This window comes from Pelophylax lessonae (assembly GCF_965119305.1).
Source record: "Pelophylax lessonae genome assembly, chromosome: 1".
NCBI lineage: Eukaryota > Metazoa > Chordata > Amphibia > Anura > Ranidae > Pelophylax > Pelophylax lessonae.
The window spans coordinates 380,652,399-380,674,970 of record NC_138768.1 but is presented as its reverse complement, the minus strand read 5'-3'; the positions used below and the strand labels follow the sequence as shown (position 1 = coordinate 380,674,970).

At 45.1% G+C, this 22,572-nt stretch overlaps 2 protein-coding genes across 2 annotated transcripts in view; one reads left to right on the top strand and one right to left on the bottom strand.

Annotated features, from left to right (window-relative positions):
* Positions 1 to 22,572, bottom strand: part of RIC1 (RIC1 homolog, RAB6A GEF complex partner 1) — a 236,308-nt gene that overhangs the window by 181,158 nt on the left and 32,578 nt on the right. The window contains exon 2 of the mRNA XM_082259802.1: positions 13,249 to 13,356. Coding sequence (XP_082115928.1) covers positions 13,249 to 13,356 — 108 coding nt within the window. The remainder of the gene's footprint in view (positions 1 to 13,248; positions 13,357 to 22,572) is intronic.
* PLGRKT (plasminogen receptor with a C-terminal lysine) overlaps positions 14,082 to 22,572 on the top strand; it is a 473,875-nt gene continuing 465,384 nt past the window's right edge. The window contains exon 1 of the mRNA XM_082259813.1: positions 14,082 to 14,086. The gene's annotated coding sequence lies outside the window, so the exon portion shown is untranslated. The remainder of the gene's footprint in view (positions 14,087 to 22,572) is intronic.

Genomic DNA, 22,572 nt, shown 5'->3' with positions numbered 1-22,572 from the left:
CGAAAAGAATCTTTCGTGCAGGCATTAAAATTTTTGTTGGCCAACACCAGAATGGCCGATTGTTCGCCAGTCAGTACAGAATTCGGCCGACAATCAGCAGATTTGCAAGACTGGGCATGCTCAGAGAAGAAAAAACACAGGGAAAGTTAACCATTACATGACATCACTTCTGCAGTCGGCGGACAAAATTCTTGTGCAGTCTTTTGCACTTTTCAGCGGACAGGACAGCCCTTGACAAAAGACGGCCGATCGGTCGGCCGGCGATCGGTACGTGTGTACGAGGCATTACATGCAACCCCACGGTGATCAAACTGATGGGTGGCTGCTTACTGGTAAGCAGCTTCTGGAGGACTGAGAGTACCAAATTGAAGGCGAAAACGGAGACTGCACTGGAGGAGCCATTTGCCAAACTCCCTGAAGAAAAGTATGCACCAGGGAGTGTATGGCCAAGGGCCGTTGAAAGAAGACCGCCAAGGCCGCCACCTGGCCCTTAATAGTACTTAAGGCCAGTTTCTGCTCAACCCCCTGTTGGAGGAAAGTCAAGATCTTTTGAAAAAGACGATGAACCCCAAGAGACTTACACTACGTGACGTACGTCTTCCACTTACGATGGCAGATCCAAGAAGAAAGTTTTCTAGATTTGAACAAATCTCTATACTTTAGCACCTGGCGTTCAACAGCCAAGCCGTCAAAGCCAGCGACTGTAAAGCAGGATGGAAGATTGGCCCTTGGAACAGCAGATCCTCCCCGAGAGGAAGCTTCCAAGGAACGTCAGCGACCAGCCGCACCAGATCAGCATACTAAGCCAGGCGAAGCCAGTCCAAGACCACTAAAGATGACCGGAATATGTTCGGTCTAATCCTACGTAGGACGTCTTGTCAGTAGCCTGAGAGGAGGGAAGGTGAAAATCAGACTATATTGACCCCACAGGGCCACCAGCACGTCTGTGGCTTCCGCCAGAGGATCCCGTGACTGTGCCACAAACCGCTGCACCTTTTTGTTGAGGCAAGACGCCAACAGATCCACCTCGGGGATGCCTCACCAGAGACACAACTGATGAAACACCTCCAGGTGAAAAGTCCACTCCCCTTGGTCCTACACCTGCCGACTGAGGTAAACCGCCTGCCAATTTTCCACCCCGGGAATGTGTGTGGCGGAGAGGACTGGAACGAAATGTTCCACCCACCTTAGAATGCAGGCTACTATCAGAGCCGCCAGGACACTTCTTGTGCCCCCCTGGTGATTGATATAAGCCCCAGCCGTGGCATTGTCCAAATGAATGTGCACTGGACATCCCTGAAGACGATCCGTCCAACGTTCCAGGAACAGTCTCGGAGTTCCAGGTCATTGATCGGTAGTCTGGACTCTTCCCGTGTCCAGACTCCCTGAGCAGAATTTTTGCCAAGGACACCTCCCCACCCGGACAGGCTGGCATCAGTGTCGACCATTATTCAATACAAGGGGAGGAAGGATTTTGCCAGCCGAAGCGCCGGAGAACGAAGCCACCATATCAGGGAATATTTCCTTCCCTGGCTCAGCTGGATCTGATTGTCTAGAGACTGTGGATTCTTGTCCCATTTGCCCAGAATCTCCCTTTGCAGGGGCCTTGTATAGAACTGTGCAAACGGAACCGTCTTGAAGGCAGACACCATCACTCGCATGAAAGTCTGGAGGGATGACCGTCTGCTGGACAGCAGGAGACAAACTGCAGCCTGCAGTTTCTGGAGTTTGTCCAGAGGAAGAAGCACTCTGGCTAAGGCCGAGTCCAGAGACAGACCCAGATAGTCCAGCTTTGTGGATGGAACCAGAGTAGATTTCCAACTAAACTCTCTCTGAGTTTGCATAGTGATCTCCAGGTTTTCCACCAGAGCAGTAGGAGACTGCTCGCAGAAGGAGGTCATCCAAGTAGCCTAGTACCGCGACCCCCCGCTGGCGTAACAATGCTAGCCCTGGACCAACACTTTTGTGAAGACCAGAGGAGCAGAGGCGAGATCGAAGGGTAACGCCACAAACTGATAACGTTCCTCTAACACGTCAAAGCAGAGGAACGAAAGCAGAGCCGAGAAAGATAGCCTGCGGAAGAAAGGTACTTGCCCCCCCCCCCCCCTTGTGAGACCCTTAATGTCTTCATCCAGGGTAGCTCCAAACAGACGATCTCCTTATAAAGGAAGATCAGTCAAAGCCTTTTTAGAAGTCTGGTCCGCAGACCAGCATTTGAGCCAAAAAATACACAGAAGGACCACTGAGGAAAAAGAGAGCCTAGCAACTAGGGCAGTTGCATCCAGAGGCACTAGAGGTAAACTGCAGCCCCTGGACCAACTGGTCTGCAAGCTCAGCAAAGGTAAGCGGGAACTGCTCCCCCTCCAGGTCATGGCGTAAAAGCTTAGCTAACTCGATCAGAGTTTGCGACACCAGGGCAATGGTGAAAATTGGCCTCAGCGCCGAACCAGCCACAGTGTACATATTGCGGGCTCCAGCCTCCGCCTTTCTGTCAGCTGGGTCCTTAAGGGCCGGAGACTCTTCAACCTAAATCATGGTTGCCTTGTTCAACCTGGAAACCGGAGGATCCATCACCGGTGGAACAGTCCACTTTAAGATGGGACTTCTCATAGGGTTACCACATAGCAAATCGCAAGGGACCACAAGGAAACATTTTGGTCGTTCCCACTGTTTAGCGAAAATCCTGTCAAAATAGGAGGGAAAGGAAACCCCCCACCCCCCCTCTGCCGCTCTAGATGGCTTGTGAGTGCCAAAAGGAACAGACACCTCCGTTGCAGCTTCAGCTGCCTCCTCCAACTTTAAGGTCTCACGCACAGATACAATCAGTGCATCCACCAGCGCCTTTTCATACGCAGCAACAGGAGTGTTGCAATCATCCTCACCATCTAAGAACTCACGACGCGTGGCCGCAGACCCAGCAGAGTGACCCACGTCTGCGGCAGTCAAATCAGATTCAAGATCTGAGAAAACCGATGAGGCAGGGGAAGGCAGGGGCGCTTTTTGCTAGCCAGTCGCTCAAAAACCACCTCCACCCAGGACACAAAACTCCAGGACCGCCGTCAGTGCATCAATGGATGGTTGGGACCCGGAGGGCCCCGCAGCCTCAGAGGGGATCAGGATTATCTAGCCCATCGCCCAGTCCGGCAATTGCTTGTAGATATCACAGGAAAAAAAATCTAATCTAAAAAGAAAAAAAAAAATTGCCAGGATCAGAGATCCCAGCAAGGAACTAGGTCCTTACTCTTGACTAAGCAGAAAAAAAAAACTGGACTACCTATAGCAGAAAGAGGGAGTATACCCCCTGGGTCTGCCCATAGGGGTAGCCAGACTTTTTTTCTGCCTTCAGAAAGGGGGTAAAACCTTCCGGAGCTGAAGTGGTTAACATGCATGCTGCCCACTGCAACGTACATTATTTGGCACCAACGTGCATAATGCATGTGATCATACTGTGATGTATAAATGATAATGGAGCTGCATTAAAATTTGTGTTTATATCTGGCTGGAGTTCAAGATTTCCCTTTCACTTAATTTAAACAATTTCCTCCCACTAAAGGCAACTGCTACAAAGTGGGTTTCACTGGTAATTTTGACTTTAATTACACTCTATAGCAGGGGTCCTCAAACTGCGGCCCGCCAGGGTCCTGAACCCGGCCCGCCGGCGGGGATGTATCATTCATGTTTTTTCTCTAAATCACCTTATTAGAGCCAGAGGCTCTAATAGGCTTCAGAAAAGGGTGGACCCGGGGCGCAGAGCAGTGTGCCGTAGCCCACCCATTTGTGTGACAATAGCGTCATTCAGGAAGCGGGTCTGAGACCTGCTTCCTGATTGGCCAAAAGGCAAACCCATGCCATTGGCCAAAGAGGAGGCGGGAGGACTCGAGGAGACGCGGGGGACTTAGGAGAAGCTGCCGCTGCAGGTAAGTGCACTGACTGGTCACTCTGCATTGAAAGGGGGCACGCTGTGGTCACTCTGCATTGAAAGGGGGCACGCTGTGGTCACTCTGCATTGAAAGGGGGCACGCTGTGGTCACTCTGCATTGAAAGGGGGCACGCTGTGGTCACTCTGCATTGAAAGGGGGCACATTATACCTTGATTACTGAAGGCACCTTTCACACTTTTGTGACCTAAAAGTCACGCAATTTTTGACAGCGTTTTTTGCCGCAAAGCAATGCCTATTACATTTTTCTGTTTGCGCCCCCCCCCCCCCCAAAAAAATTTTGAGCACCAGCCGCCACTATATAAATTAAAACAATAAAAAATATGCTCATTGGAATTCATTCATATTTTTTTTTCAAACTATAGTCCGGCCCCACAACAGTGTCTGAGGGACCGTGAACTGGCCCCCTTTTTAAAAAGTTTGAGGACCCCTGCTCTATAAAGTTGGGGGATCATCTGACATATCTGCCAACACAGATCAAACAACTGGTCAGTTTGTTGTGGAACACTGTAACATGCTTATCTGCAATAAACTGCAAATCAAATTTCACTTTATAAAAGCAAACTATCAATACAAGTAGCCCCAAATCAAGCTGCCACTTGCTTGGCAAAGCCAATCTAACAGTTTTGCTGTGTATTTTCAACCCCTGCACCTGAAATCCTAGGCAGCCAACTGCGACAGATCTGCACAGGTCTTGCAATCTCAGGTATATATCACTATTGATGACACAGATTTTCAGGTCCTGCTTCACATTTGTGCGATCACGGAGATCACATGTAATTCGGAGCGCATGTGCGGTGCAAATTTCAGCCATACACTTTGTATGGCTAAATTTGCACCGCATCCGCACTAAACAGGCACCTGACCCTTTTTTATCCGCAGCAGAATCGGATCGCATAGTGGTTCAACACTAGTGCGATCCGATTCTGTGCGAACTTGCAGATCGCCCTGCGATATGCGATCGCAACTGGGGGTGTCGTTAACTTTTAATTGACACCCCCTGCGTATCGCATATGGCAGTGTGAATTGCCAGGGGTGCGGATGCGATGCGGGATCACGCTGCATAGCCGCAGCCTTCCCGCATCGCACAAATGTGAACCGGGACACATAGGATTTAGAAGTGGTCAGGGACAGGTTTCATTCTATCATAGTGGGACTTTACAGCAGCTGAGCAGAATTTGTCACCAACTGTAACTTTGTAGCAAACTCACTACTACTGTTTATCAATTATGACGCAGTCAGCAAAGTCTGGACCCCTGATGTCTCATTACAGAGAACCTATTTTAACAAAATGCAATCACATAGGGGTTCTTTTTTTTTTTTTTTAATAGAAAAAAAAATAAAAATTAGGGTTACGCCTAAGCACTTATCCCCTGCCCCAAATTTATTTTGGGCCTGTCCCGCCCCCACATAAGTACGAACATAAACACACAAGTAAGGGAGCCTAGGCAAGAAAACATGAATAGGGCCACACAATACATTTAGCTGTGCACGCCTGCGGTAGAAAAATAATTATAGTCACCATTAAAGTGACGACCTGTAAGGGCTTTTAAAGCGTGGCTTGTGGAAAATTTTAGGTACCAAAGGTAATGGTTTTCTAACTACGTACAATTTTAAGGCCTGGCATGTTGGTATCCATTTACTCAGCACAACCTCATCTTTTATACTTTAAAAATTCAGTAATTTAATGCGCCTGTGTGCCCTGGAATTACCTTTAAAATATGGTTTTACTGAAAACTTGAGCTTGATAAACACTTGCACTAATATTGTGTAAGATAAAAATGAAGAACTACCACCATTTTATATTCCAGGGTCTCTACTTTTAGAAAAAAAAAAAAAAAACCTGCAAAAAACAACAGGCAGCGAAAGGGTTCATTTCCCTGATTTTGAGCTTTCAAATGCCTTTAAACTACATTTTTGTAAACTGGAAATATTGCTGCAATGCTATTTTCAGTATTTATACTGTTGTATTGCACAACTGGCCAAACAAAAATCTGCTGGCCTAGTTTACTCCCTGTACCTACACAGCTCTTGCACATAACGCAGTGATATTCAGAGATCATCAAGACATTCAAATCAGTCCAGGTCTCTAAAGAAGATCACAATCTAACGACCCTACCACACACTTACACAATGCAGCCAAACTGGACTGAAGCCAAGAATACGTTTTAGGGTTGCTAGAAGAAACGGAAGCACCCAGAGGAAACCCAAGAAAACACAGGAAGAACATGCAAACTCCATTCAAAATGTGCAAATTCAAAATCAGGACCCAGAGCTGCAAAAGAATGTACTGCTCACATTCTTCACATAATCACACAAACAAAAAGTTGGCCAACTACACAGTCAGAACTTTTCCATATAGTTGTAATGAATCCATCTTGCTTATAGAGATTTTAAAACCTTTAGCGCTCATTAATGTAAGCCATGGATTCTAATGGGGCAGGGGCTTTCATAAAGGAAACACTGCCTTATTTTATGGAAATGTGATAGGTATGATAATATGCAAATACCTTGTGTTTAAAATGTATTTTGGGGAAAAAACCTACTTATAAAAAAATTTATAAACAGTATTTCGTTTTTCTGGAGCGTTTGCTGCCATTACTTCAAAATTTCACAGCACCCGAACAGCAGCTTTTCAATAGCTGAAAATAGGGTTTGTGACTAGACTGGAAACCTTACCAGCGGAATAGACATAGACGAGTGGTTTGCTACACGGACAGACAGGCTTTGCACTGCGAGCTGTGAGAGCACATGGAATTCTCAATTTGAACTTGTTTTCTTTTGGTCCACAGTGATGATATCCATCTTTGCTAGACATTAGCAGACTGGATCACCAGTCTGGGGTAATGCATCCTCTGTGCATATGAAGCAGGTGCAACATGTCTGTGTCATATAGGTCAGTCGCAGCCAGACTGTGTCTAGCAGCAATGCAAACCTAAAGAGGAAGCAACTGTCACCTGGGGTATTTGATTACTAGTGGTGTCATGTTCTGGCTGCAACTTTCCAGGTTGGGAATTGAGGATCTCCTTTGATTATCCGTGATTTAGAGAGACATACAAATTAAGCATTGGTTATTTTGCACCCTAGCTGGCTTTTTGAACCTCTTCAGGTAAGATACCTGATCCACATCCAAACAGATCGGGAGCCCAAGCCATGTTATGGCAGCTTTTAGGCTACGTTCACATCTTGGCGTTGCTATTAAGGCCCCTTTCACACTTGTGCGACTTCAAAGTCGCACGATTTGCCGCGATTTTGACTGGGCTTGAATGCCTTTGGCCTCAAAATCGTGCCAAAGTAGTGCAGGGACTACTTTGAAGTCGGTGCAACTTCAAGTCGCACTGATATGAATGGGGCTCATGGAAAATCATGGAAAACGACTTGTCATGCGATTTTGCGGTCCAAACTCGCGGGACAAGTCGCACTAGTGTGAAAGGGGCCTTACAGGCGTTTTTGTGCAGGCGTTTTTAGGCTGACTAGTAACCAATGGAAAAAAAATGCCTGTAATCTGCCCAAAAAGAAGCTCGTGTATTTTTTTGAGAGTTGGGTGTTTTGCTTAAAACGTCAAAACGCTCAGATGTGAACAGGGGCCATTGAAAGGAATAGGATTTGTCTTGTTGGGCGTTTTTTGAGCTGATCCTAGAGCAGAAAAACTCCCCAAAAACACCCCAAAACGCCTACATGTGAACTTAGCCTTAGGCAGCCGCCTAGGAGGATTAAAATGTATGTTACTGCAACGTTTCCCATGCCTGATATGTGCCTGTTGTACCATGTACCATGTTAGCTTTGTTTTGCTTCCTTTGTGTGAAATATCGGATGACCCTGGCAGTCCATCTGCTTTCCTATTTCAAACTGCCACACTATGCATGAGAACAGTTTTCTTACTCTTGTTAGAGCACAGCCTGCTTTTAATTCAGTGGTCAGACCTAGTCGGATACACCCACTTGCACAGCTAATCACTGGGAAAATCAGTGTGCTGCTGTTCCTCTGCCTCCTGCTGTCACCTCCCTCTGCAGTCCTCACCCCAGCTCTTGAAAACCTCTTAAGAAGCTGAGAGCAGAGGTCATGTGAAAGAGTGTGAATAATGTATAGGTAGCCAGGTGCAGTCGGCATAGATTCTCAGTCCCTGTTTTAATCAGATTCTAGGAATATTTTGACATTATGTACTGTAGATTATACATTTAAAGCCTTTTCAATTGGTTTACGTTGAGGAACATTATTTTGTAATTGTTTGTGAACCTCTGCTCATCTTTACTTCTGAGACACTCCAACTCTCTAAGATGCTCAATTTAAACCCAATTAAGTTACTGACCAACAAATATTTCTTGGTTCTTGGTGGAGAAACCCTTGTAAGAAGCACAAAAGGTAAGAGGTTTCTTGTAGTTGGTTACCAGGTTTGCACACATCTCAGGAGGGATTTTGGTCCACTCTTCTTTACAGATCTTCTCTAAATCCTTAAGGTTTCTTTGCTGTCGCTTGGCAAATCGAACTTTCAGCTCCCTTCATAAATTTTCTATAGAATTAAGGTCTGGAGATGATGATCTTAATGTGCTTCTTCTTCAGCCACTTCTTTGTTGCCTTGACTGTATGTTTTGGGTCATTGTCATGCTGAAAGACCTATCCATGACTTATTCTCAGTGTTCTGGCTGAGAGAAGAAGGTTCTCATCCAAGATTTTACAATATATGGCCCTGTCCATTGGCCCCTCAATGCTGTAAAGTCGGTCAGTACCTTTAGCAGAGAAAAAGCCCCAAAAGCATAATGTTTTCACCTCCGTGCTTGACTGTAGGACTGGTGTTCTTAGGGTCATAGTCAGCATTTCTCTTTCTCAAAACATGGCGAGTCTCCCTCCTCAAGAAGGCACATGTATAGTCATGCCAATGAACACCTAAATGATTCAGAAAAGGACTGAGAGAAAGTGCTGTGGTCAGATAAGACCAAAATTGAGCTCTTTGGCATTAACTTGACTCACCGTGTTCGGAGGAAGAAAAATGCTGACTATGACCCGAAGAACACTATCCCTACAGTCAAGCACAGGAGGTGGAAACATGATGCTTTAGGGCTGTTTCTCGGCTAAAGGTACAGGCTGACTTTGTCGCATTGAGGGGCCAATGGTCGGAGTCGTATATTGTAAAATCTTGAGAATGAGAACCTTCTGCCCTCAGCCAGAACACTTAAGATGGGTTGTGGATGGGTCTTCAAGCATGACAACGACCAAAACATACTGCCAAGACAGCAAAGGAGTGGCTCAAGAAGAAGCACAATAAGGTCATGGAGTGGCCTATTCCATCTCCAGACCATACTCCTATAGAACATTTTACGGAGAGTGTTGAAACTTTGAAATGGCAAGAGACAGCCAAGAAACCTTAAGCATTTAGAGAAGATCTGTAAAGAAGAGTGGACCAAAATCCCTCCTAAGATGTGTGCAAACCTGGTCACCAACTACAAGAAATGTCTTACCTGTGTGCTTGTCAACAAGGGTTTCTCCACCAAGTACGAAGTCATGTTTTGCTTGGGGATCAAATACTTATTTTACTCAATGAATTGCAACTTAATTTAGAGCAATTCTTTTATGTGTTTTTTTTCTGAATTTTTGATTGATGTTCTGTCTTTATCATTTAAAATACACCTATGATAAAAATAAAAATAGACCCTTAATTTCTTTGTAAGGTGGGAAAACTTACAAAATCTACAGGGGATAAAATAATTATTTCCCCCACTATATATGCATTGTTGTGTCTGGTGTCTCATCTTCCACTTGACAATACCCCACAGATTCTCTATGGGTTTAGGTCAGGCGGGTTTGCTGGCCAATCAAGCGCAGTGATACCATGATCATCAATCCAAGTATTGGTACTTTTGATAGTATGGGCAGGTGCCAAGTCTTGCTGGGAAATAAAATCTGCACCTCCATAAAGCTGGACAGCAGAGGGAAGCATGAGGTGCTCTAGAATTTTCTTGTAGGAGGGCTATGCTGACTTTGACTTGATAAAACACAGTGGACCAACACCAGCAGATGACACGGCTCCCCTAATCATCATAAAATATCTGGTTTAATGATCATGGTATCACTGTGCATGATTGGCCCGAAAACTCATCTGACCTAAACCTCAGAGAATCTGTGGGGTATTGTCAAGATGAGAGACACCAGAGTAGGGCTGAACGATAGTCGATGTGATATCGACTATCGTTCTGCAGGCACGGGCAATATTCATATCGCCGAAGCCACGATATTCAGGCATTAGGCAGGGCGGGGAGAAGTCGGGACTCGGGGGGAGGAGGAGGACTCACAGTGATTGCATCCGTCCCACACTTCCCTCCCAGCTCTGCCTCTAGTATCCAGCCGACCATTACTCCGCCCAATGTCTCTCCTGGCTGCATCGGGGGCGGGATCAGGCTGTAATGTTTTTCAATGGAGAGACAAAGGGCGGAGCAGGGCGGAGTAATGGTCGGCTGTTGACTAAGAGGGAGAGCTGGGAGGGCTGGAGTACGGGGCGGATCGCATGGCGGTGGAGAGGCTACAGTGTTTGCAGCAGGAGAGGGGGGAGAGACGTCCGGAGCATGGCGGAGGAGCACCGCGGGACAAAGGCTGCTACCGACAGCACGCTTCCTCTACACTCTGGCTCCGACACAAGGCTCGGTCGGGAGAAGTTCTACGAGTGTGGTGGATCCCCTGGCAGAAAGGTGAGCTCTGCTAACTGATCCCTCCTCCGGAGACTGTCTGGGAGAAATATCGGGATATATATAGTTAAAAATGAAATATCGCAATATACTTTTTTCCCCAATATCGTGCAGCCCTACACCACAGACAACAATGCAGATGAGCTAAAAACTGCTATCATAGCAACCTGGGCTTCCTTTACACCTCAGCAGTGCCACAGGCTGATCGCCTCTATGCCATGTCGCATTGATGCAGTAATTCATGAAAAAGGAGCCCTGATCAAGTATTGGTATAGTGCATACTATACGGTACATAGACTTTGCAGTAAGCCAACTTTTTTTTTTTTTTTTTTTTTTATTGGTCTTCTATAATAAATTTTCTGAAATACTCCATTTTAGGTTTTCACTAGCTGTAAGCCATAATCATCAAAATTGAAAAATTTTTAGATGCACCTGTATATTATTACAGTCTCTCAGAAAAGTGAGTACACCCCTCATATTTTTGTAAATATTTTATTATATGTTTTCATGTGACAACACTGAAGAAATGACATTGCTACAATGTAAAGGAGTTTACAGCCTGTATAACAGTGTAAAATTTGCTGTCCCCTCCAAATAACACCACACAGCCATTAATGTCTAAATTGCTGGCAACAAAGATGTGTATACCCGTAAGTGAAAATGTACACATTGGGCCCAATAAGCCATTTTCCCTGCATTTTCTGAATTAAGGCAAAGCAATCTCCTATTGGAGAGGCAGGGCAGTGACATCACACTCTCCACCATTTCCAATCAGAGAATTCTGTCCAAGCTGGACAAATGTAATTATGTAGAACATACCAATGCCTAGAATTATTCTTTATATGTAAACTCAAAAACAAAAATTAGCATATATTGTAGCTTACTAATCCTTAAATGGGTGGATGCATTATTTTTCTTAATTCATGCTTATTTTTTCACCTGTTGATCCTGCCAGTAACACATCTTTTCCTTGATTGAGTGACAATGCTCACTGGCTTTACTGGTATCCATAGAGGGTCCATGTTAACACCCTAGGACAGGACTGCAGAACACACTCCGCTTCAAAACATGGGGGGGGGGGTAATTGATCTGTAGTCCACAAAGGTTGGAAAAATACTAACTGATAAATAATGCAGTACATGCACAGAAAGTTATCAGCTCAAGAGATTTCTCAGGCAGGATCAACAGGTATTTCTTTGTAATTTTCTAACAGATATAAAAAGGAATAGTATATTTAACAGACCCAAAGCGAGCAAGTAAGAGAATATCATTGTCAGGGTTTACAGACAGCAGAGCCAAAAACTTTATCTGCACTACAGCAGCAGCAGTACGGCTTGGGTTGGCGATTTTTCTGTTCGCAGGAAAGAAATTTTCCTAAATCCCCCATCAACACAGTCCGTGTTCATGGGGGAATCCCTCCCGCAGAGCCATTGGGTACTCTCAGGATTGGATTATTGCAAGTAAAATTCAACAGGCTGGTTGTACCAAAGTCGATCGATCAACTTGGATACAATGAGCCTGCTCATACATGGTTTAAATCTTGGACAGTTACTGCTGTCTAAGATTCGAACCATCCATGCTTTAGTCAAAGACACTGGCAGAAAAACATCCAGCTTGCAAACTAGACAATGAAGTAGCAGAAACAAGCTATATACTGTTAATACCATACTTGGATATCACCTTCTGTCAGCCTTTGCGTACTAGAGGAGTGTCTGATTGGCACCTAATGTCGAGTAATAATCTTTCAGTCTCAGACAGATCATTAAGCTAGTTACATTTAAATAAATACATTTTGTCCACTCTGCTTTCTCCTCATTTTCACCAATAAAGTGGCTGAAAACCCTTCTATATACCCAGTGAAGTGACTGGCCTCAGGTGATACACAGAGTTTAAACAAATCCTCCTACATAAGTTGTACTGGTTCATCTTTGGGCTTCTCCTCTCTATATCTGTTCAAAGTCCAGAATTTAAAAAGCTTGTCCGAGATGTAGGAAAACAGGGGGCGGAGAGCTGAAGTTACACTCTGCAGAGCTCAGTGAGGAGAGCTCTGAGAACTTATTGGTGAGAAGGGACACACCGCCTTCACACAGCAACAGAGCTGAGGCTGTAATTCACAAACAGTGTGCTGGTGCTGCCGTCCCGGTTACTTTTTTCTCTTGGTGTCAGAAAAACTTTTCAGAAGTGATCATACTGATAGCAGAGGAACAAAGCAGCAGACAGAAATTACACTTGGTGCACTTAATTGAGAGAAGTACACACTATACAGGGATATGCTTTATTCAGATTTCATGTCTGAGGTTTACATCCACTAAGACATGCACTGAAGCAGAGACTGTGACACTTAGTGCTCCTGCCATCAATCTGAGTGCTACTGTTCCTGGCACTGCAGGAGGCTGATATCAAGGCATTTTTAGATACCTACATTAAATGTATTTAAAAAGATGTTTTTTAGCGAATACCTAGCTGCATAAACTGGTGTTTTTCTATCTTGATGGACTAACTGAAAATCCTTAATATAAAAACTTAAACAGTATGAAATTAAAAAAAAAAAAAAAAAAATTTCTCTGATTTCTCTCACATTGGACATGCAGAATATACAAGAAAAGGCCTAGAGAAATTATGATCAGACTTACCGCAATCACAATAACGCTGCTGTCTGGCCTCCATTCTGACAGTTTGTAAGCTCCAAATTGGGCTGCTGTTTTTGCTGACTCCTTGTAACTGGCTACCAGCACGCTGGGCTAAAATACAAAAAAAAGGCAACAATAAACCGATGGAACATTTAGCAATTATCATCATCAAGAGCAAGACTGGATTCACATCCTTGCATTTTCGCTTGATGCATTTTCCATTAAAAACAAATGGAAATGCATCAAAACATCTAACGCATGCAGTACGTGCGTTAACGCACATTATGCAACATGTCAACACGTCCCAAATAACCATGATGCACAATAAATAAGCTATGATATGTGCTATGATGCGTGTTGACAACCAATGCATTGCACACCGAAGTGCGTTATGCGATTTGATGCACTTCTAGTAATTGCAATGGAAAATGCAAATATGTGAATCCAGCTTTAATAAACTACATAAATATACATCAGGTATGTGTAGAGGAGTGGAGCAAATTAGGCAGCTGCATAGTGGGCAGAAATTTGAATCAGTAAAAAGGCATGAGTGAACAGGATCTGTAGGCCTGCCTACAGTATGACCTGGTGATCAGCAATGGAAGCACTGATGTGTGGGATTTGAGGAATGCCCCCATGCTTTCCAGGTTCTACCATGCCGATAGTACAAATTAATTCGTGCACGGTGATGCCACAGCATCAGGCCACACAAATGCACTTATATCACAACCCTGCTGGCATCTTTTCACTACTTAGCATTCTCCTGTCAGTGCAAATGGAAAAGCGGTGAAGAGGGAAGAAAAACAATTTTCAGGTACTGATTGTATATTGTAACGTCTATGTACAGACACATGACACAGACATTAATCTGGACATAGTTGGACACGTGTCCCTTATTTGACTGGGAGCACCTAACCCTGAAGAATTCCCGGAAGTTAGGGCTCTTAAAAAATATGCAGGTTTGGAAATGTGTACACATTCCTATTGTACAAAATACAATATATACACCAGTTCCCATGAGTTCTAAATAAACAGTGATTAAAAGGAGAAGTTCGTCTTTTGTAACAGGTTACATTTTACACCCATATTCAAGGTGTATCATGTTATAGATGCACTGGCCACTCCCCGTTCTGACAGCCAGCGTGGGATCTTCTCCCTCCTGCTAGCCGTCACGATCTGCAACAAACGCAACTGTGTGGGGCTCTGCCCAATTGGCCGCATCATCCATTCACAGTGTTCTGTAAATGCAGTGGCGGAGCCAGAGGGTTAGCTGGGGTGGCAATTGCCACCCCAGACAAAGTCCTTGCCACCCCTGTTGCCACCCCGATCCTGGGCGGGTGCATGGCAGCGGAGGAATCACGGGATTGCTGTACGAGAGCTGCAGAGGGAGGTGGATGGAGAGCTGGTAGGCAGAGGGAGGGAGGGATGAGCGGAGTAATCACAGGGGAGCGCCGATCCATCCCACACCAAGACAGGAAGACCGGACAATCGTCCTGTATCCTACTTTGTGTCCTACCCATTCTGGGTGATGTCATGAGGGAGGGACTAAGGCGAACCTCAAATACCCATTGGCTGGGGAGGCAGGAGGAGTCGGTGCAGCCTAAATTTTGCAGGCTGCACCACCTCCTGCTACTTACACAGCCAATGGGTGCATCGGAAGCGCTGTCTGTCAATCTTCATCCCGATTCCCGCGGTCTTCCTGTCTTGGTGTGGGTCTTGTGGGATGGATCAACTCTGAAAGGAGTTCCTGGGCAGCCTACAGTGACTGAGGTGAGGGACAGTTTTACCCAAGTAGCAGAAGCGCCTGTTCCTGTACAGTCTGTGCTCCTTAAAAACGTTTCCCCCCTTTAATAAGTCATTGTAATGGCACCCATGTTCTTGCCCTTTTACCAGGGTGAAAGTACCCTAACACATGTGCAGCATTAGTGTCCGCTTACTGTCAGTCACCCTGTTTAAAAGGACAGGAATATGGGTGGCATTACAATGACTTCTTAAAAGGGGGCAAAATTATTTATAATAATTCTCCTAAATCCTGCTTTTTTTATTTTTAGCAGAGTGGCAGATTTTTTTATGGGGCTAATAAGCCACAACAGCAAGCCAAGCATTTGGCTTATGGTTGTGGCATGGCCCCATTGACCTGGATAGCCAAATTTCACATAGGCTTAACATAAACCATCAAAGCTGTGGCACATGTAGAGGGGTTCCAGTTGTGATCTAGACTTCGAGTTGTCTGTTTTTACCATCCCCTGACCGCTCAGAAAAAAGTCTTAAATAGGCAAAATTATCTGAAAAAAACTGACCCTTTAACTACTTCAGCTCCCCCTTAATGACCAGACCATTTTCTGCGATACGGCACTGCATTGCTTTAACTGACAATTGCGAGGTTGTGTGACACTGTACCCAAATACAACTGATGTATTTTTTTCCCACAAATAGAGATTTCTTTTGGTGGTATTTGAGCCCCTCTGCAGTTTTTATATTTTGCGCTATAAACATAAAATTAGCGACAAATCCTTTTTACTTTCTACTATAAAACATTCCCAATGAAAAAAAATGGATTTTTGTAAAATCTTACCGTAAAATCCTTTTCTCTTAGCTCATCGACAGACGTAGTCCTCGGTGATACACCACCTTCGGGTTATGTTACCTCCGCAGGAGCAGGACTAGACAGGAAATTAAAAAGCTCTGGCCACACCCTAGGGGCAGTCCCAGAGGGTATATCCTCTCTCTCTCTGCCTCAGCAAATCAGTTATGTGAAAAAGCAGTGCTTAGAGAATTTAACCCAACCCAACTCCAAAACAGAGGGGCGGGGACTACGTCTGTCGATGAGCTAAGAGAAAAGGATTTTACGGTAAGATTTTACAAAAATCCATTTTTCTCTAGCGCTCATCGACAGACGTAGTCCTCGGTGATACACCACCTTCGGGACGTGCCAGAGCAGTATCACAACTGAGGGGTGGGAAAATGGAAATCAAATCCCAATCTAGAAGGCCCAACCGGTGCCAACTAGAAGTTTACAATGCTCATCCTTAATGATGAGACTCAACCAAAAAAAAGAGAAAACAATTTTTTTTTTTTTTTTTTTTAAAACAGAAAAAAACCCTCGAGGTAGACCACCGGTCTCCTCAAATTGCGGCCTGCAAAACCTTGCGGCCAAATGAGGCATCCGCCGATGCCGTCACATCAATTTTATAGAATTTTGTAAAGGTATGTACCGACGACCAGGTGGCCGCCTTACATACCTGGACCACTGACGCCTGATGGCGAAAGGCCCAGGAAGTACTGAGCGCTCGAGTGGAGTGCGCCCTAACAGGGAACGGAGGACTCTGACCCTTAATAGAATAAGCCTGTACCACCGTTTGTCTAATCCATTTGGCAATGGTCGCGGCAGATGCAGGCAAACCCTTTCTGGGGCCATCCGTGATCACAAAAAGTGAATCCGTCTTACGGAATGATTCCGTAGCTTTCAGGTATACCCTGATTGCCCGAACCACATCTAAGGAATGCAACGCATGTTCCCGATGATGCTTGGGCTGAGGACACAAGGAAGGTAGTACAATATCTTCATTAGATGAAAATCTGAAACCACCTTGGGAAGAAAAGATGGCTTAGGATGAAGTACTACCTTATCCCTATGAATCACTAGGTATGGTGACTGGCATGATAATGCAGCCAGCTCTGACACCCTGCGAGCAGAAGTAATAGCCACCAAGAAGGCCACCTTCTGGGATAGAGTAAGCAAGGGAATCTCCCTGATGTTTTCAAAAGGAGGTTTCTGTAGAACCGACAAAACCAAAATTAAGATCCCAGGGCGGTAAGGGCGCGCGGACTGGAGGAGCCAGGTGCCGCACCCCCTGGATGAAATTCCGCACCAAGGATTTGGTAGCTAAAGGCTTCTGAAAGAAGATTGCTAATGCTGAAACTTGACCCTTGATGGTGCTCAAGGCTAGCTTCTGCTCAACCCCTTGTTGCAAAAAAGCCAATATTCGAGTCACCGAATAGGTACGTGGAGGAAATCCTAAAGATTCGCACCACGCAATATAAGTCTTCCATGTGTGATAATAGACTTTGCTGGAAGTCGCTTTCCTTGCTTTAATAAGGGTAGGAATGACTGAAGTAGACAAACCTCTGTCCTTCAGTACTTGGGTCTCAATGGCCAGGCCATTAAAACCAGCGACTGTAAAGCACGAAGGTAAATTGGTCCTTGAGACCACAGACACTCCCTGAGACGAAGTTCCCACGGAACGTCTGCGACTAACATGTCCAAGTCGGCCAGGCCGGCTTGAGGAGGCCAGCCTAGAATTTCTAGGACCACTGGCGCTGATTGGATCTGAACCAGGCGTCCCTAGAGCCCCACACATTTATCAGATACCTGATAGTTATCAGGAAAAGTGATCTTTTCTGGTTGAACCTCAGGGACCGAAGTCACCCGACTAGAGGCTGCTTGGCCTATCTGGTCAACCAGATCCGATTCCTGTGAGGTATCGGGACTAATCTTAGGAAAAGGTAAAGGAAAAGATCTATTCAGGGAACGGTAACTACCGCTTCCTGTGGTACTTAAATGTTGGAAGGGAAGAATCGCACCGGTAGTAGTGGTTGATGCTCGATCTAATGTCCTGAATACCGGTGAAAACGTCCCCCCACCCTGAAACCGGGTGGGGGCGCACCTTCAGGCTGTGTACTCCTTTGCTTCGGGTTTGGCTGGGTTGGTCCCCTTCTTGAACCCTCCTGGAGGAGTCTTGCCTTTCCCGCTAGTACCAGCCGGGCGCCCTTTATGGGCGGTAAAGAAAGGTCCTCGCTTGTTGCGAGGTCCCTTAGCTTTTGCAGCCTGTGGCAAAAAAGTGCTCTTGCCCCCAGTGGCATCCTTAATGATTTCATCTAGGTTGGCTCCAAATAGACGATTCCCTTGAAAGGGGAGATTGGTCAAGGTCTTTTTGGAACCTAGGTCAGCTGACCAGCATTTTAACCACAGCACACGTCTGAGGATCACTGCTAACTTAGATGCATGCCCTAATAGGGGAGTAGTGTCCAAGGCTGCGTCACAGATAAACCGTAGCCCTTGTATGATCTGTTCCATCAAATCAGATGTCTCCTGGGGAATATCTTTTCCCCTAAGATCTTGGCGTACCATCTTCGCCCATTCCGTAAGTGTCTGGGAAACTAGACCAATAACGATTACTGGTCTAAATGCTGACCCTATCAGAGAAAAGATAGTGCGGGACTCTGCTTCTATCTTTCGATCCACCAAATCCTTAAAGGACGAAGTGTCCTCCACTGGAATAACCGTGGCTTTATTCAGCCTGGAAATAGGCGGATCCACGACTGGTGGTACCGTCCATTTCTTAATGATGGATTCCTCAAACGGATAGCGTCTAGCAATACGCTTGGAAATAGTAAAGGTACGTTTAGAATGCTCCCATTCTCCTTTAATCTGATTACCAAAACATTTAGGTACAGGAAAAGCCTTCGCCGTCTTGATGGGCTTATTAGTCCCAAAAGGCCTCTCTGTTTCAGTTGCCTCTGCCGGTAAAGCCTCAAGTTTTAAGGTTTCTTGCACTGCCACAACTAGTGCGTCCACCAATGCTTCTTCCTGAATTATAGCAAGAGAAGAAGCGTCCTCCTCACTGTCTGAGGGGGCTTTACCTGGGATAACAGCCCTTGCAGAGGAACCTGCAACTGCCGTGACCATCTCTGAATCTGAGTCAGAGGTGTCAGATGGTATAGGGGTAGGCGGGGGTCGCTTCCTTGACCCCCGTCCCTGACAGGCCGCCTCCACCCGAGCCACCATAGACTCCAAAATTGCTGTAAACGACTCTATACTCTGTGCACCGGCGGGTCCCGAGGCCCCCTCGAGGGAAACAGGTGGGGGAATATGTGTGGCAGGGTCCATAATAACTCCAGTTACTTCCTGGATAATATAATTCAAAAGTAAAGAAAAAAACTTTTTTTTTTTTTTTCTTTTCTGACCCCCAGCGCCACAAAAAAGCCCCTTAGTGTTACCTGCTTAGGGATCCCTATCGATCGAGAGAGAGAGAGATAGACCCCCAGGCTCACCACTTGATGCTCAGAGTTAAACTGCAACAGCTTACAGCGCTGTCTTGACAAACAGGAAGTCTTTTGGCTGGCTGCCCAGGAAGAAAGGAGGCGGCTCCGCCCCTCTGCACGCCTTCCGGCGCCTCCCCCAAGCTCCACGAGGTGTAGGATCACCTCAAACATGGCCGCCCCCATGCTGGAGACACGAGGCTACGCCAAAATGGCGGCTCGTGCGATCCTGCAAGAAAAAATGGCGGCGGCCTGCTGAATGTCGGTGTGCTGCACACAACACTGTCTCTGCCTGGGGATATGGCGTGGTTGGCGGTATCGGCCCCTGGCGGACCGCATGGCCGTTCGGGAGGCCTGCTAATAGCTGGAGATCTGATTTGGAAGGCAGTCTACATGTCCGTGGCTTCTGACTGGTAGGTAGCTTATACTTAACCCATAAGATTCCCAGAATGCCACAGATTACATCTTTTAAACATGTATACAATAGATTGTTAGCTCCCAAACCAAGCCTCCTGGCTTTTTGTACACAAAAAATCACACTCAAAGTAGGAGGATCTGTGACATGTTATAGGATAGAAAGGACTCTTTCTTACCATACCGAGAGGGGCCCGCGTTCACCACAAAACCCGTCAGAGGGAAAGGGGGAACATACTACTCACCATACCGGAACCAGGCGGGCACCAACTCCTGACAGTACCCCTCTCCACCGGGGCGGGAGGGCTGTCGACCGATACGAACCCCGTGACTCATGGTCTTTGGCGTTTCAGCGAGACGTTTAACTCGCGGGTTCAGTCCTTTTAATGGGACTTTGTCGCGGCCGACCCAGCGCGGAGCTATGGCCTGCACGCGCTCGTAGGCTGAACTGGGGTGACCACTGGATCTCAACATCCAGCCCGTCGCCCAGTTCAGCTTTCTTGCTTGAAGATCTCACAGGAACACTGGAGAAAAAGCTGTCTAAAAAAAAATCCTTTAAGAAAAAATTCTTGCCAGGACCTAAGATCCCAGCAAGGTGTCTAGGTCCTTACTCCTAACTAGACAGAAAATAACTGATTTGCTGAGGCAGAGAGAGAGAGGATATACCCTCTGGGACTGCCCCTAGGGTGTGGCCAGAGCTTTTTAATTTCCTGTCTAGTCCTGCTCCTGCGGAGGTAACATAACCCGAAGGTGGTGTATCACCGAGGACTACGCCTGTCGATGAGCGCTAGAGAAAAATCAATTTTTTTCATAAATTTAGGCTAATATGTATTCTGCCACATATTTTTTTGTAAAAAATCCTAAGTGTATTTTGATTGGTTTGCAAAAAAGTTATTACGTCTACAAACTATGGAACTTTATTTTGTTATTGTTTTTACTAGTAATGGCAGCGATCAGCGATTATTAGAGGGACTGCGACATTGCGGTTTAATTGAACACTTTGTATATTGACCCCCCAAAATAATACTTTGCCACCGTTTTAAAAGTCTAGCTCCGCCACTGTGTAAATGGGAAGCCTTTGCAGCTGTCGGATTGTAGTTCTCAATGACCCACCACAATGCTGTGATGGTTCATTCATGCTTCCTGTCACAGTGTAACTGCCTGGCCATATAGGAGGTACAGCCAGACAGATACACAGAGAGAGACAGCAGGACCGTGTCATTACACCCAAGATCTGCTGATCGTGGGTGCAATGCTTTACAGGTTCTAAAAAATAAAATGCATATTTTTTTACATGCAAAAAAATGTGCATTTATTTTTTTGTAAAGGTGAATGTACCCTTTAAAAGTTGAACTTTTTTAATAAACTAATCTCATAAGAGCTACAGAACATTTAAAAGGAATTCCAAATGTTTACATGCACTTTGCTGCGAATGCATTGAATGGTGCATTTTCAGAAAATTTAAAGCAGTAATAAACCCAAAAGCAAGCATATTATTATTGCATCTTACCTTTTTAGATGTGATGGCTGCATTGGTTGTTCCCCCCCCCCTTTATTTTCACCTGGTGATCTAGCCAATAAGTCTGTTGCATTTCAAACAGCACAATGTGTGCTGGAGATAGCAGTTAGGTTGTGGAGGCAAATCATTTACCAGATGTGCTTACAATGGTCAGCTTTTTATGTAAAACCTTTATCCCCAAAAGGAACAAAAAACTGTTGCAGGAAAGAAAATTGCTTGATTCCCCCATCAGTTAGTGTTGATGGGGGAATCCCTGCGGTGGAGCTATTGTGTTCTCCCAGTTGGGTGCCTAAGGCTGGCCATACACTATACAATTTTCTTATTCAATTTCCTTTAGATTTACCTTAAACCATGTAGTGCAAGGGCCTGCCTGATTGCATACAAATTGAAAGTGTTTAAGTTTGACCCTACATTACATGGTTTTGGTAAATCTAAAGGAAAGTTGAACAAGAAAATTGTATAGTGTATGGCCAGCCTAAGGCACACCTATGCAATAATCATGCTGTCTAATCAGCATCTTGATATGCCACATCTGTGAGGTGGATGGATTATTTCAGCAAAGGAGAAGTGCTCACTAACACAGATTTAGACAGATTTGTGAACAACATTTGAGAAAAATAGGCCTTTTGTATACATAGAAAAAGTCTAAGATCTTTGAGTCCGGCTCATTAAAAATAGGTGCAAATTTTCTATGCTAGGAAGGCTATAGCCACTAGATGGAAATCTTCTGCTCCCCCTGACGTTCCATTCTGGATTGCACTTTAATTAACCAGGCATTGCCTCTGTATAAAATGATGTATGAGGCCAGAGGCTGTCCCAAGAAGTTCTGGAAAATTTGGTCTTTTTGGGTGGACTCTGACCGGACTACCTCTTCGGTTTCTGATTCCACATAGACGATGTCCATTAAAGCCTCAGTTATTTTGTGTTTGGTAATATGCTCTCTCTGTTGCTGTCTTTCCCTTCCTTTCCCCTCTGGGAGATTTGCCTTTTGCTGGGTTTCTTACTGATGTTACAGCTGGAGGTTATGTATACTACTTATGTCATGGCATTTGATGCAAGATGGAGTCTTGTATGTCTTTTTGACTCCTCCATTGGCATGTTTCATGTTATTTCTTTGTTATGTACTGTTCCGTTTGTTCAATAAAATACCTTTAAAAAAAAAAATAATAGGTGCAAAAACAAAAAAAGTGTTGCGTTTATAATTTTTTTCAGTGTATTTTATTGGGATTTTATGTGTAATCGACCAACACAAAGTGGCACATTATTGTGAATTGGAAAGAAAATTATTTCAATTTTTTTTTTTTTACAAATAAATATCTGAAAAGTGTGACATGCATTTGTATTCAGTCCCC